This window comes from Salmo salar, chromosome ssa04 (assembly GCF_905237065.1).
Source record: "Salmo salar chromosome ssa04, Ssal_v3.1, whole genome shotgun sequence".
Classification (NCBI taxonomy): Eukaryota; Metazoa; Chordata; class Actinopteri; order Salmoniformes; family Salmonidae; genus Salmo; species Salmo salar.
Window position 1 is genome coordinate 76451933 of NC_059445.1, and position 15992 is coordinate 76467924.

Genomic DNA, 15992 nt, shown 5'->3' on the forward strand with positions numbered 1-15992 from the left:
TTGTACAGGGTAAAAAGGATCTTGAAGAAGGAAGGCTATCACTCCATTTTGCAACGCCATGCCATACCCTGTGGACGGCACTTAATTGGAGCCAATTTCCTCCTACAGCAGGACAATGACCCAAAGCACAGCTCCAACATATGCAAGAACTATTTAGGGAAGAAGCAGTCAGCTGGTATTCTGTCTATAATGGAGTGGCCTGCACAGTCACCGGATCTCAACCTTATTGAGCTGTTGTGGGAGCAGCTTGACCGCATGGTACGTAAGAAGTGCCCATCAAGTCAATTCAACGTGTGGGAGGTGCTTCAGGAAACATGGGGTGAAATCTCTTCAGATTACCTCAACAAATTGACAACTAGAATGCCAAAGGTCTGCTAGGCTGTAATTGCTGCAAATGGTGGATTCTTTGACGAAAGCAAAGTTAAAAAGACCCTATTATTATTTCAATTAAAAATCATTACTTATAACCTTGTTAACATCTTGACTATATTTCCTATTCATTTTGCAACTCATTTCATGTATGTTTTCCTGGAAAACAAGGACATTTCTAAGTGACCCCAAACTTTTGAGCGTAAGTGTATATATTGTCTTATCAAATTCAAGGCTGACCTCAACTACTACAACTTATCCGTGTCAGCTGTGTTTTGTGAGGATATCCAGAGATGAGCGTGGGAAGAAGACCTATTCACCGAAAGTACTGACTGTCATGTAAAGCCATGTTATCCATGGGAAATATGCATTGTCAGCATTTCTGCAAAAGTGGTATTAGGCCTACTTGTTTTGTGGTATCACTGATCCATGCCATGTCTGTAGATGGTCCAATGATTTCCATCCTATGCAGTAGCCTAACACTCAACATTTCTATGCTTGCATCTAAGCCTAAGCAGTTGTTTGCTGCAGTTGTTTTGTGTTGTATTCCTGTGAATCTAAATAATACAAAATGGTTGTAATTTCAGAATAGTGATTGAGGGAGAACAACCAAAGCAGGTAAGCATAGCCTACTGCCCACAGTAGGCCCCTTTATAATGTAAAGTCCCCATTTTCTGCACTCTCAAGAGACTGCTGAAGGAAAACAACCTGATTAGGTTTCATTGTTTGAAAACAAAGCTCAGAATAATAACTTGATTTCATGCACATACGAAAAGTAGCACAAATAATATAATATTATTTGATACTTTTATTACAGTACATTTTGTAGGTCCACTTTCGGTGGAGGCTCGACCGTTTTATATAACGGATCTCGTATCTTTAACCCCGACATGACGAAAAGGTAGGCAGAGTCAAGCGCTGGATTTGGGTTCTCTCTTATTGTGGTGGCTTTATTTGTATTTACTTTTCCCGTGTTTATGCCGTTTTTTTGTGTTTAATTGTCCGTATAAACTGCATGGAATTAAGTATGAGCTATCCTGCAATATTCTACTGACAACATTCCATCTTGTTTGATTTAATCATTTTGCTATGATAAACATGGAAGATTAAAACCTGAACATAAATACGCCTGTTGTCAAAGAATAACATACCTGCATTTCGAAAGGAAGAGCTAGGAAGACTGATTGAAGAAATAGGTAGAATGAGCTCAGCATGCAATAATTAGCTGTAGCTGCGACCAGCTGCTCACTATCTCACCCATATTGTGTGTTCTGTTTTGTGCATAACAAGCCAAAGTAGCTTTGCGCAGAACTTAGAGTTCTTTAAAATTGTAAAAATTTGAAATGTTTTTGTACACCGCGCACAAAAAAAGCAGAAAATGGCGTGCGTTGTTTACAAAAATATAACATGTATTTCTCGATTTCCTGTATTCAATCCATCAATGGAGCGCATTATGAGCTTGTAGCTACACTGTTGACAAATCACTTCGGCCCTTATCCACAATCCATTCAGTGGGTATATTCTGTTCAGAAATCAGGTGTTTAGAATTGTGTATTCACTCTATCCAAATTTGAAATTTCCAGCTTGGGACAAGTGACAACATTAACCTTCTGCGAGGAAGAAACAAATACTAGTGCTATTTTTGATTGGACACTGTAGCCTAATACATTTCAGACAGGGTTTTGTTTTGTTACAAAGTATTTATGATGTGGATTTTCAATGTAGCCTATGATTTTTTGAAATCTTCAATTGTGTTTAGCAACTATGTGACGCATATCATAATTTCATTGTAAATGTCATGGCCTGTAACACTAAACAGTGTGTACGTCTCAGGTGGTGGAGAAGCCTGGCCAGAACCACGGTCACGATGAAGAACCCAGGAGCTTCAGAGAAGCAACGTTTTGATGGCTTTATTGGAGGGTGCACTGGTCAGGGAGAGGCGCTGCTGTAAAGTGCCAGTCTTTAAGATTAGACCCATTCAGGTATATAGGCTGCTATCTTGACTGAGCCTAATGTTTGACACAGTCGGACACATCCACCACACACCTCTGTAAAGGTTCTGACCTTTTGATTCTTTCCACTGCACCGTGTAGTGACATTACACCATTCCAACTCCTAGATGTGATTCTGTGGCTGGGTGAAATGTGCAGACTGTTCAACTTCTGTCAGTAAACATTTGCTCATGGAGTCTGTGTTCTGAATAGACTGCTAGCAACATTGAAGGTATGCATCTCTTCTCTGTTCTTCACAATAAATCACAGCCTACATTCTGCTGAACTATAGAGGTACCAAATCACCTTCTGTCTTCTGTTTCAGCCCCAGCCCAAATACCTGAAGTGTATCTTCTCCACAAAAATCTACAAGGAGGATGAGGTGGGATTTTTTATCTCTTGTAAGTTTAACATCAAAACATAATTTAATGTAGTGAACACAAAGCAAGTGTATTCTTTCTTATAATCAATCAAAATACAACACAATGTTTGTTTAGTACAATACGTTTATTGGCTTCCTTGCTGCTGTCTGTTGAAGCAGGTGATTGGGGCAGTCAAGGACCTTGTTGTGCAGAGCGGATGCAACTTTTCAATAGCTGAGATTCTTTGCATGGAGAGGATTATACTAGATGAGCTGAACTGGAACCTGTACGCCACGACACCAATCGACTTCCTTTGCATGGTAAGTAGCCGTTAAAACGTCCTCGCTGCTTTGACGGGCTCACACAGCAGTAGAAAAGCACAAGGGACACACACACTTCATCTCGTCAAAAATGTCCATTGTTAACTTCTCCCCCCCTTGGAGTATTGGTCCTATAAATTGTGCATTGATTTGACTTGTGCCCCCCTGTGATGTCTATGTCCACACTTGACACCATTGGAAAGCTGTCATCTAAAACATGGGGATTAAGTGCTCTGTAGATCATATATCAGGCCAAGGCACTTATCTGACTGTAAAGTAGAACCCTGGTAGCTAACAAAGGGAGAGCCATTTGATATAGAATTTGTCTAACCCACTCCCAAGTACAATCTTAACAAAACGCATAACCTAGATCAGTGGTATTCAAACTTTTTCAGCGGGAACCCCATTTATTTCAGCTAGATTTTCTAGGAACCCCATTTTTTTTCTCTAAGAATTACTTGCAAACCCACCCCAAATCTAATGACACAACCTTAAAATCGGTATATTCCGATTTTTACATCAACAAATAACCTTTAATTCATTACATTTCATCTCTTATCAAAATGAAAAGAAACCAATAAATATATTTACTAAATAAAATAGTATTTTCCTAATTATCTTTCTCAAAAACATTTGTATATTGTCCCATACAATAATCTGTACTCTTCAATTTCTGTTCCAAAAAAATATATATCATAATTTTGGCAACCCCACTGCAGTTCCCCCTGGGGTCGCGACCTAGACTTCGAATACCACTGGCCTAGATGAACTGGAATATTACCATGCGGTCAGGTATGCACATTTAGTGTAGTTAAATTCCATGCTGTATAGTTTCAGATTTGGCACACTGGAGTTTGACTTCTTGGAAAGAGTCATACTTCATACTACACACTACAAACTGGAAGTCAAATAAGCGTTAAATATGAATTGCACTATCAGACATATTTCATCCTTTAGTAATAGTTATTTCCATCTTAAATCTGTCTTTGTTTTAATGTAAGACGCCCTTGCAATGTCATCTTCATAAACAACAACCATTGGCCAAAACACTCTGGAATAGAATTCTGTCTGTGTGAATTAGTGTTTAGTGTTGAATCAAACCAGGGCCAAAGGAAAAATGTCCTCAAATTATAACATAACATTGCGCTGAATACTAAAATATTTCAGAGGTTGATGAACACCAGTTAGTTGTGTGTAGATTATAGTGTAATCCATAAAAACTATTCCATATTGTCCTAGCTCACAATAGGTAATATTATTACAAAATACAAAAAGTATTGTAGAATTTAAAAAAAGAAACATGATACATAAAACAAATTCTAGTAAAATACAAAGAAATTTCCTCTTAATACTTTTCAAATAAATACTTTCCAACAATAAGTATTTCACAATTACATTCCCCTGAAAATGTACCTTGCATTGAACTTAAATAAAGTGTATGCAACCAATAAAATTTGATTTGGTGTAGTCATGTCTCCATTGTCTTTCAAACAACAATGGGTACTATCTATAGGGATATTGGCACATACTTTCCACCATAACACATTTGGGGGGGGTACTAAGATTGCAATGTAATATGGGAATGGCTGGTGAAGGGAAGAAGTGGAAAATTGTCCATGATCGATATGAATTTGTGATGATTGAATGAATTAAACGGTGGGTGGATATGTAACAATTTTGGTCTCCATTTTTCTGTATGATTGAAGTTCCATGCCCTGTTGATCTCTAGTCATCCCCACCTTCCCACACTTGGTTGATGAGACTCAGAAGAGGCCTTGCTTCCAGGTGGCATTGTGGACCAGGCAGGTGCAGCACTGTATGGCCTGCCACCAGCTGTCGCATTTCAAAGGCTCCACACTGGCCTTGGCCATCATTACCTTGGAGTTGGAGAGACTCACCCCAGACTGGTTCTCCGTCTTCACCAATCTGCTGACGAAAACACAGGTAAGACACGCAACGCCTCTCTTTGCCGCTATCACCACCCCTCACACTGTTCAAAATGCTTGAGACTGTTTGGTGTTGTGCTTTGGTGTTTGCTGTGTAATTATTTGACCAAGTTGGTGCTCATGTAAGTAAATATTAGGAAAGTATGTTAGAGGTAAAGTATTTATACAGTACCAGTCAAAAGTTTGGACACACCTACTCATTCCAGTGTTTTTCTTTATTTTTACTATTTTCTACATTGTAGAATAATAGTGAAGACATCAGTACTATGAAATAACACATATGGAATCATGTAGTAACCAAGAAAGTGTTAAACAAATCAAAATATATTTCAGATTCTTCAAAGTAGCCACCCTTTGCCTTGATGACAGCTTGGCACACTATTGGCATTCTCTCAACCAGCTTCATGAGATAGTCACCGGGAAGGCATTTCAATGAACAGGTGTGCCTTATTAAAAGTTAATATCTGGAATTTATTTCCTACTTAATGCGTTTGAGCCAATCAGTTGTGTTGTGACAAGGTAGGGGTGGTAAACAGAAAATAGCCATATTTGGTAAAAGACCAACTCCATATTATGTCAAGAACAGCTCAAATAAGCAAAGAGAAATGACAGTCCATCATTACTTTAAGACATGAAGGTCAGTCAATCTGCAAAATGTCAAGAACTTTGAAAGTTTCTTCAAGTGCAGTCGCAAAAACCATCAAGCGCTGTGATGAAACTGGCTCTCATGAGGACCGCCACAGGAAATGAAGACCCAGAGTTACCTCTGATGCAGAGGATCAGTTCATTAGTTACCAGCCTTAGATTGCAGCCCAAATAAATGCTTGTTTCTTTTATTTGTTTAACACTTTCTTGGTTACTACATTATTCCAAATGTGTTATTTCATAGTTTATGTCTTCACTACTATTCTACAATGTAGAAAATAGTAAAAATAAAGAAAAACCCTTGAATGAGTAGCTGTGTTCAAACTTTTGACTGGTACTGTGTGTGTGTATATATATTCAGTTCACAATTACACCTTTGTTCTCACTTTATCAATAAGACAGGTCTGTCTATGTTCCTGGTTGGTTCATAACATACTGTATGTGTATCAATTTATTTAATTTTTTACAGTTGAGTTTAAAACATGGAACCCACACACAATTGACTACATCTGTCATAATGTGTTTTCATTTGACGAAATCACTTGTGTGTTTGTTTTTCTGCGCCAGATTCAGAGCATCCACTGCAAGGAGATGGTTGACAAATAATACAGTACCTCACCAGCCTGGAGTTCTCCCTGCCAGCCAAAGCAGTGTACATATTTTAATATGACCAAGCAGCACCAGGATGATGAGGGGGCCTGCAGGGAGACTGGGACTCATGTAGACCGGAAGACACAGACAAGTTCTACGATGGTTTTAGGTGCCTATACAAAGAAGTGTTGGCTCTGGAGGTCAGCGAGGACAACAATACTGAAGTCCCCCCCCGCCAGAATGTCCCCCTGCCCACCCCTCTGTGAGCTAATATCCTGTTGCACTGATAAACTGGTCTGAGTGTGTGTGTGGGGGATTGTGTTTATATTTTGGGATTGAGGATACCTTGTCATGAACTTGGAACTGCCTCTTCCTTACCTATTTAGAGCTTTTCATATACAATACTTAGTTTTTGTTTTTACTTCCTTGTACTAAAACATGTTTGTTCTGTTGACCTCCAAGTTATTCACTATAAATGCTTTATTTACAAATGACAATGTGCTGCAAAGACGTTTTATTACTCATTTAAAGGTCGTCACATCTCAGAAGCAATGTGAGGAAGTGTTATAACATGTGCTTCTTTATTTACCACTAGCATTGAAGTGAAGTTTGGGATACAGTGGAGTATTGTAATGCTTTCAACTGTCAAATACATTTTGTTTGTCATTGATGTTACTGTTTTCCAAATTGTGTAAAGATTTCTTCTCTTCGGTCGTTTCTGATAAAGCAGCTTGTTACGGTTTTGTCCCCAGAATCAAGCTATAACAGAGAAACATTACATTTCATGATCACACTTGTTAATGAAAATTATCCATAAGCCATCATCCCGTTCCACCTTATTTTTCCAAACTGGCAAAATAACTGAATTCTATACACATTATGATTATGCAATATAGTCTGCCATTTCAATTGGTCACGTTGGTAAATGGATGACAGAGCTCTGTTCTACTTTGGGTTGGGTTTTGTAATCATGTTTTTGAATTTGGCCTCAGGAGAAAATAGAATTCCTTTTACAATCCAGTAAATAAATGTTCCCCCTCCCAAATCCAATAAGACATGTACAAAGCATATCTTTCATCCCATCATAATGCAACTTGTGATTTGAAAAGGCAGTAGCTTAAAGCTAATTACATGGAGTTATGCCAACAAAAGCCTTCGGATGAAATTGACATTTGCTCATAAAGGCCTAACAAATAATATTTTTCAAATTAAGAAAGAAACCTTAAATAGGGAAGTACTTTGAGGTTAGCTGGGAGGAGTACAACAGGGTCGTCCTAACTGTCTGGCTGACACTGGCACAGCACGAACCTCACCCAGCAGCTGATGGCTCACACCTTGCAGAGGTCAGCATGTGGTGTTGCAGAGTAACTTCCTCTTTCAACCATTGGTCAGGGCCAAAAGGAAAGGTTAAGGTTAAAACCAGAGGGCTAATCTTTACTGCATGGATACCATGAGCTCTCCATTTCTATTGGCCTAAACTTACCTACTGAACAACTTCTCAAAGGGGGTATTGAGCAGGTATGCAAAAACATCAGCAGCTGGCGTCTCTCTCGAACTACACACTAGTTCTCTTAACAATCAAATAAATCACGGGATAGGGACACATCCAAGGCGAGGGCTTGCATTTATTTCCAATAAAAAGTGAGTACATCTTCTAGTCTTTCGATGTAAACATTTCTACTGTAAGTTGTGGCCTCTATTAGACGCTGCATTGTATATGGGTAGTGTAAACTGACTATACTCACGTCAATGGCTTACGGTACATCACAAACATACAGCATTATGTACTTTATCTTATACATTTTAATAAAGCCAAGTAAGCTCAAAATATTCACATACATGTTTCTGGATGAATAAAAAACAGCACCAGTATTTATTGTATATTTTAGGACTAGTTTACTCGATGGTACCTACATATACGTGTTTGCAAAAATATAAATATACAGGTATTGTACTTATATCAGTTTTGTTATTACTATTCATGACTAAGGTCTGGCCTAGTTTGGCACAGAATTCAGACCCCACTCTATAAGGTGTATGGCCACTGTCTAACATCAGATAGCGTAATCAAACGTCTGCACTGGTGTATGGCCACTGTCTAACGCCAGGTAGCGTAACACCGGTGTATGGCCACTGTCTAACGCCAGGTAGCGCAACACCGGTGTATGGCCACTGTCTAACGCCAGATAGCGCAACACCGGTGTATGGCCACTGTCTAACGCCAGATAGCGCAACACCGGTGTATGGCCACTGTCTAACGCCAGATAGCGCAACACCGGTGTATGGCCACTGTCTAACGCCAGGTAGCGCAACACCGGTGTATGGCCACTGTCTAACGCCAGGTAGCGCAACACCGGTGTATGGCCACTGTCTAACGCCAGGTAGCGTAACACCGGTGTATGGCCACTGTCTAACGCCAGGTAGCGCAACACCGGTGTATGGCCACTGTCTAACGCCAGATAGCGCAACACCGGTGTATGGCCACTGTCTAACGCCAGATAGCGCAACACCGGTGTATGGCCACTGTCTAACGCCAGATAGCAGAACACCGGTGTATGGCCACTGTCTAACGCCAGATAGCAGAACACCGGTGTATGGCCACTGTCTAACGCCAGATAGCAGAACACCGGTGTATGGCCACTGTCTAACGCCAGATAGCGTAACACCGGTGTATGGCCACTGTCTAACGCCAGGTAGCAGAACACCGGTGTATGGCCACTGTCTAACGCCAGATAGCGGAACACCGGTGTACGGCCACTGTCTAACGCCAGGTAGCGCAACACCGGTGTACGGCCACTGTCTAACGCCAGATAGCAGAACACCGGTGTATGGCCACTGTCTAACACCAGATAGCGGAACACCGGTGTACGGCCACTGTCTAACGCCAGATAGCGGAACACCGGTGTACGGCCACTGTCTAACGCCAGATAGAGGAACACCGGTGTATGGCCACTGTCTAACGCCAGGTAGCGCAACACCGGTGTATGGCCACTGTCTAACGCCAGATAGCAGAACACCGGTGTATGGCCACTGTCTAACGCCAGATAGCGGAACACCGGTGTACGGCCACTGTCTAACGCCAGATAGAGGAACATCTGTGTACGGCCACTGTCTAACGCCAGATAGCAGAACACTGGTGTACGGCAACTGTCTAACGCCAGATAGCAGAACACCGGTGTATGGTCACTGTCTAACGCCAGATAGCAGAACACTGGTGTATGGTCACTGTCTAACGCCAGATAGCAGAACACTGGTGTACGGCTGGTGGTGAGTTGAGTCCACCTACACTACCAGTAAATGCTTAGCCATTAACATTACATTAACTGACAACATGGGAGAACAAGGTAATACATGTCAGTACCAAAAAGCATTGAATGTTGAAAGTCCATGATTTGTTGTGCCTTCTGTCATAAAATCAGTGATGGTGAGCAAAACAGATCAGTAAGTCTCAAACTAGAAAAATAATAACCAAACAAAATGTAGAAGAAAAAAAAATCATAACATGAATGATCCTAGAAGGGAATGGCCACTCTCAGTGAGTCAGCTCTCTCTCGCTCAATCTCTTCATATCCTGTCCCATCAGCATCTTTGGTCCATGTACACAATGTCATGAAGGAATGTATAAAAACAACAAAAAAACGTTGACGTCGGTATGATGATGGAAGACAAATCCATGGTTGGCTTGGGCCCATACATTAACTGAAAGAAAATGACAAAAAAAATGACAAACAATGACAAAATAAAGTGAACGAACACTGCAGTGAAAAGGCATACCACATTCTTTCAGAAAAATGTCTGACTTCATGAAGGTAAAGTATAATGAAAGTGAAATGAAAGAATAGAGAAAATAAGTGGATTGTCCCTCAGAATCATAACTTCAGTACAGCAGAATAAATGAAAGAGTGGCAGTTCTCAGAGCTGTCAAGGGAGGGAGCCCTTCAAACCCATTGTGATGTAAAACACTTTTTAATGGCACTGTAAATGTAAAGTTCTAACATAAAAATGGGGTTTCTCAACTAAACATTCCTTTGGCCTACAATAATGTAGTTTAAAAAATCCAAGCACTAACTCTGGAACTATAGAATCTGTCAGACTAACCCCAAAATGAATCAACTGTTTCACTAATATAACTGCCACTGCACATACACTACATGGCCCAAAGTATGCAGACACCTGCTTGTCGAACATCTCATTCCAAAATCTTGGGCATTAATATGGAGTTGGTCTGTCATTTGCTTCTATAACAGCCTCCACTGTTCTGGAAAGGTTTTCCCCTAGATGTGGGGATATGCTTCCATTCAGCAGCAATAGCATTAGTGAGGTCGGGCACTGATGTTGGGCGATTAGTCCTGGCTCGCAGTCGGCATTCCAATTCATCCCAAAGGTGTTCGATGGGGTTGAGGTCAGGGCTCTGTGCAGGCCAGTCAAGTTCTTCTACACCAATCTTGACAAACCACTTCTGTATGGACCTCGCTTTGTGCGCGGGGGCATTGTGATGCTGAAACAGGAAAAGGCCTTTCCCAAACAGAATCATCTAGAATGTCATTGTATGCTGAAGCATTAAGATTTCCCTTTACTGGAACTAAGGGTTCTAGCCCGAACCATGACCAACAGCCCCAGACCATTATTCCTCCTCCACCAAACTGTACAGTTGGCACTATGCATTGGGGCAGGTAGCGTTCTCCTGGCATCCGTCAAATCCAGATTCGTCCATCGGACTGCCAGATGGTGAAGCGTGATTCATCACTCCAGAGAACGCGTTTCCACTGCTCTAGAGTCCAATTGCGGTGAGCTTTACACCACTCCAGCCAACGCTTGACATTGCGCATTGTGAACTTAGGCTTCTGTGCGGCTGCTCACAAAGCTCCCGACAAACAGTTTTGTGCTGACGTTGCTTCCAGAGGCAGTTTGGAACTCGGTAGTCAGTGTTGCAACCGAGGACAGCGGTCCTGTTCTGTGAGCTTGTGTGGCCTATCACTTCTAGGAGGAACAGCTGCTCAGCCGTGAAGTTTCCACTTCACAATAACTAGCAGGACAGAAATTTGACAAACTGACTTGTTGGAAAGGTGGCATCCTATGACCGTGCCAAGTTGAAAGTCACTGAGCTCTTCAGTACGGGCCATTCTACTGCCAATGTTAATCTATGGAGATTGCATGGCTGTGTGCTATATTTTATACACCTGTCAGCAACTGGTGTGGCTGACATAGCCGAATCCATTAATTTGAAAGGATGTCCACATACTAGTATATACAGTCTATTAGGTACACCACAGTGTATTATCCACTACTAGATGTTGTCTGTTGAAGCTAAAACATTTATGTGACTGCCTCAGATAACCTGCCTCTCCAACCAGGACCTGCAAAGTTTAGGTATTTTCCATGTCTGCTCATATTCCTATAACTCTATTTCAGTATACAATAAACACCGCACCCTGGTAGGGAACTTAGGGGAGCAAAGAAGAATACCACATATGATCAGAACATGGACTCAGCCAGCTCTTTACAGCTTCTGCTTCTCACATAGTTTAAGTCAATACACTACTCCCTGCGATCTCAATTCACTCCTCTTGGGGAAAAAGGAAGTGAAAGCTAAACCTAACGTAAGAGAGGGTGAGGTTTGGGAGGAATAGAGGGAGATGAATGGAAAGCACTTACTTTTTTTTGTCCTTGTCCTTCTTGAGTGGCTGGGCTAAGGACAAAGTCTCAGCTGCCACCTTTCTGCGGTTGAAGGCGTTCATTTCCTCCTCCAGGTCTCGCCTCTTCTCCTCCACCTTCCTCTTCTCCTCCTGGTGCATGTGCTTCAGCTGCTCAAACTTGTTGTGTAACTGATAGCAGCAGAAAGAGATGCTATCAGGCCAAGAGCTAAAACTTGATCCACAATCCAATCACATATTGAAAGTTCTACACAGGTATTAACATGCATTGTTACATTTGACTATGTGTACAGTGCCTTCAGAAAGTATTCACACCCCTTGACTTTTTCCACATTTTCCTTTGATACTAAGTGTGATTAAAATGGATTGAATTGACTTTTATCAACGATCTAGACAAAACTCTAATGTCAAATTGGAAGAAAAATTCGAACTTTTTTATTTTTTATTATTAGAAAATAAAACACTCATATCTTGATTAGATACGTATTCAACCTCCTGAGTCAAGACATGTTAGAATCACATTTGACTGCAATTACAGCTGTAAGTCTTTCTCGGTAAGTCTTTAAGAGCTTTGCTCCCCTGGATTGTACAATATTTGCCCATTATGCTTTAAAAAATGATTCATGCTCTGTCAAGTTGGTTGTTGATCATTGCTAGAAAACCAATTTCAAGTCTTGCCATAGATTTTCAAGACGATTTAAGTCAAAACTAACTAGGCCACTCAGGAACATTCAATGTCATCTTGGTAAGCAACTCCAAGCAAAACTAACTTGGCCTTGTGTTTTAGGTTATTGTCCAGCTGAAAGGTAAATTTGTCTCCCAGTGTCTGTTGGAAAGCAGACTGAACAAGGTTTTCCTCTAGGATTTTGCCTGTGATTAGCCCTTTTCCATTTATTTTAATCCTTAAAAAAAAATCCCTTGTCCTTGCCGATGACAAGCATACACATAACATGATGCAGCCACCTACATGCTTGAAAATATGAAGATTGGTACTCAGTGACGTGTTGTATTTTTTTAATTTAACCTTTATTTAACTAGGAAAGTCAGTTAAGATAACATTTCTATTTACAATGACGGCCCTCCGGGGATCAGTGGCTGCCTTGTTTATGGCGACAGAATTTTACCTTGTCAGCTCGGGGACTTGATCAGCAGCCTTTCGCTTACTGGCCCAATGCTCTAACCACTTGGCTACCTGCCACCCCTAAGAGTGAGTCCATGCAACTTATGTGACTTGTTAAGCACATTTTTACTCCTGAACTTATTTATGCCTTGCCAAAACAATAGGGTTGAATACTTATTGATTCGTACATTTCAGCTTTTCATTTTTTATTAATTTATAAACATTTCTAAAAACACAATTCCACTTTGACGTTATGGGATATTGTGTGTAGATCAGTGACAACAAATCTCAATTTAATCAATTTCAAATTCAGGCTGTAACACAACAAAATGTGGAAAAAGTCAAGAGGTGTTAATACTTTCTGAAGGCAATGTAGGTTTCAATGTCAAGCTCACCTTATCTACATGTAACTGACAAAATAAAGGATACACCAACATAAAGTCTCTTAATAGGACATTTGGCCACCATAAGCCAGAACAGCTTCAATGTATTTTACCATACATTCTACAAGTGTCTGGAACTCTATTGGAGGAATTCTTACATAAGAAATGCCATCATTTTTGTTTTTGTTGATGGTGGTCTCAGCTGCCGCTGTCTCAGGCGCCCCTCCAGTATCTCACATAAGTGTTCAATTGGTTTGAGATCTGGTGACTGAGATGTCCATGGCATATGGTTTACATCGTTTTCATGCTCATCAAACCATTCAGTGACCACTCGTGCCCTGTGGATGGGGGCATAGCCATGATAGCCAAAGTAATGGCCAAAATAATGGCCTGCCCATCATTTTTATACATGACCCTAAGCATGATGGCATGTTAATTACTTAACTCAGGAACCACACCTGTGTGGAAGCACCTGCTTTCAATATACTTTGTATCCCTCATTTACTGCCAAAATAATGTTCCCATTAATTTGGCAGTTACCTATACGCACACCACTGACATATTTACAGTATGTGGAACTGAATCCTCAATAAGACAGCAAACCCATTTCCTGAAATACTTCACCCCCCACAATCCCCCATTCCCAGCCAGCAGCCTCACCTCTCTCTCCTTCTCTTTCAGCTCTGCCTCAGTCTCCTTCACTTTGCTGACAAACATCTGTCGCATCTCCTCCTCTTTCTTCTGCAGGTCTCCCATGAACTCTTTCCTCTTGGCCTCATAGGTCTCCTGGAGACTGTGGACGGGGCAGAGAGAGAAAGAGAAATGGATTACTACATCTGAGCCTAACTACAGTACACCTCTGACTAACACAGGGTTTAAATCACTCACAGAAAGAACATCTTTACATGCTGAACTCTGAGATTAAATTGGTCCGCTTCCCCAGTAACATATGACTAGCTTGATTGTTAATTTCATAGACAAACTGAAATGGTCCACCCACACAAACAGTGTGGTGAAGAAGGCGCAACAGCGCCTCTTCAACCTCAGGAGGCTGAAGAAATTTGGCTTGTCACCCAAAACCCTAACAAACTTTTACAGATGCACAATCGAGAGCAACCTGTCAGGCTGTATCACCGCCTGGTACGGAAACTGCACCACCATCAACCACAAGGCTCTCCAGAGGATGGTGAGGTCTACACAACGCATCACCGGGGGCAAACTACCTGTCCTCCATGACACCTACAGCACCCGATGTCACAGGAAGTCCAAAAAAATCATCAAGGACAACAACCACCCGAGCCACTGCCTGTTCACACTGTTACCATCCAGAAGGCGAGGTCAGTACAGGTGCATCAAAGCTGGGATTGAGAGATTGAAAAACAGCTTCCATCTCAAGGCCATCAGACTGCTAAACATGAATCACTATCTCAGAGAGGCTGCTGCCTACATTGAGACCCAATCACTGGACACTTTAATAAATGGATCACTAGTCACTTTAAACAATGCCACTTTAATAATGTTTACATATCTTACATTACTCATATCACATGTATATACTGTATTTTATACCATCTATTACATCTTGCCTATGCCGCTCGGCCATCGCTCATCCATATTCTTATATGTACATATTCTCATTCACCCCTTTAGATTTGTGTGTATTAGGTAGATGTTGGGGAATTGTTAGATATTACTGCACTGTCAGAACTAGAAGTACAAGCATTTCGCTACACTCGCATTAACATCTGCTAACCATGTGTATGTGACCAATAACATTTGATTTGATTTTTGTTTGTGTGTTCTGTTCTCAGCCTTGCTGCCTCACCTGAACGGCTGACAGTCGGGGTCTGTATCTGTGAATCCCATCTCCTCCAGTTTGCAGCGGCGGTAGAGCTCGTAGTGTCTGGCGTGAGTCTGCTCTCTCAGATCCTCCATGTTCACCCTGATCAGCATCTCACGCAGCTTCACAAAGTCACAGTGGCTCTCGTTCTCCACTGGACGGGACAGCACAGAGACAATACAATGTCAATGAGCCCATGTTACTAATATCTTTCGGGGACACATGGCTCTTGACCTTCGCCTCTCCCGAATCTGTACGGGAGTTGCAGCGATAAGACAAGACTGTAACTACCAATTGGATACCACGAAATATATATATTTGTTTTTATTAATGTCTCGCGGGCCGGATTGAAGTGCCCGGCGGGCTGTAATTGCCCCCCCCTTTGAGCTAGAGGGTAGTGTACATTAAGTATTACACTTCTGGACTTATGTTCCACTAACTCTCTGAGAAAAAGCTCTCTCATGCATCCCATCGTGTGGACTGGAACAGGAAGCATTTCCTGCTTTTTGACTGACATAAGTGGGGAAGAACTTGCCCTGGAAAAGACCAGACGGAGCACATGGGCTACAGTGGTATACTGTAGGATATAGTGGAACTAAATATCAACCCCAGCTGTGAGCGCTGTGCTGGATGTAAGTATGCTGTTAAAAATAGTGCCAATTAGCGAGGCATTTCACGCGGAACATGATTACCTTCCACATGATAGCCACTACACCGTGAGGGTAAAACATCCTTCAGTAAACAGAGACTGAAAATAGTGTTTGAGGAAGA

The 15992-nt window shown here is 41.4% G+C and overlaps 1 protein-coding gene across 4 annotated transcripts in view; it reads right to left on the reverse strand.

The window, feature by feature from the left end:
* Nucleotides 1-2852: 2852 nt before the first annotated feature.
* The window catches only part of sept8 (Septin-8), a 57190-nt gene continuing 44050 nt past the window's right edge, over nucleotides 2853-15992 (reverse strand). For 2 of the 4 annotated variants that reach the window (XM_014197988.2, XM_014197990.2), the window contains exons 7-10: nucleotides 15207-15375; nucleotides 14042-14174; nucleotides 11880-12049; nucleotides 2853-4968 (exon numbers count right to left, since the gene is read on the reverse strand). In XM_014197988.2, the coding sequence (XP_014053463.1) occupies nucleotides 4806-4968; nucleotides 11880-12049; nucleotides 14042-14174; nucleotides 15207-15375 (635 nt within the window). In that variant the 3' untranslated portion in view covers nucleotides 2853-4805. Of the gene's footprint in view, nucleotides 4969-7831; nucleotides 9924-11875; nucleotides 12050-14041; nucleotides 14175-15206; nucleotides 15376-15992 lie in introns of those variants that run through there. The other 2 variants (XM_045716235.1, XM_014197989.2) reach the window with 2 other exon arrangements.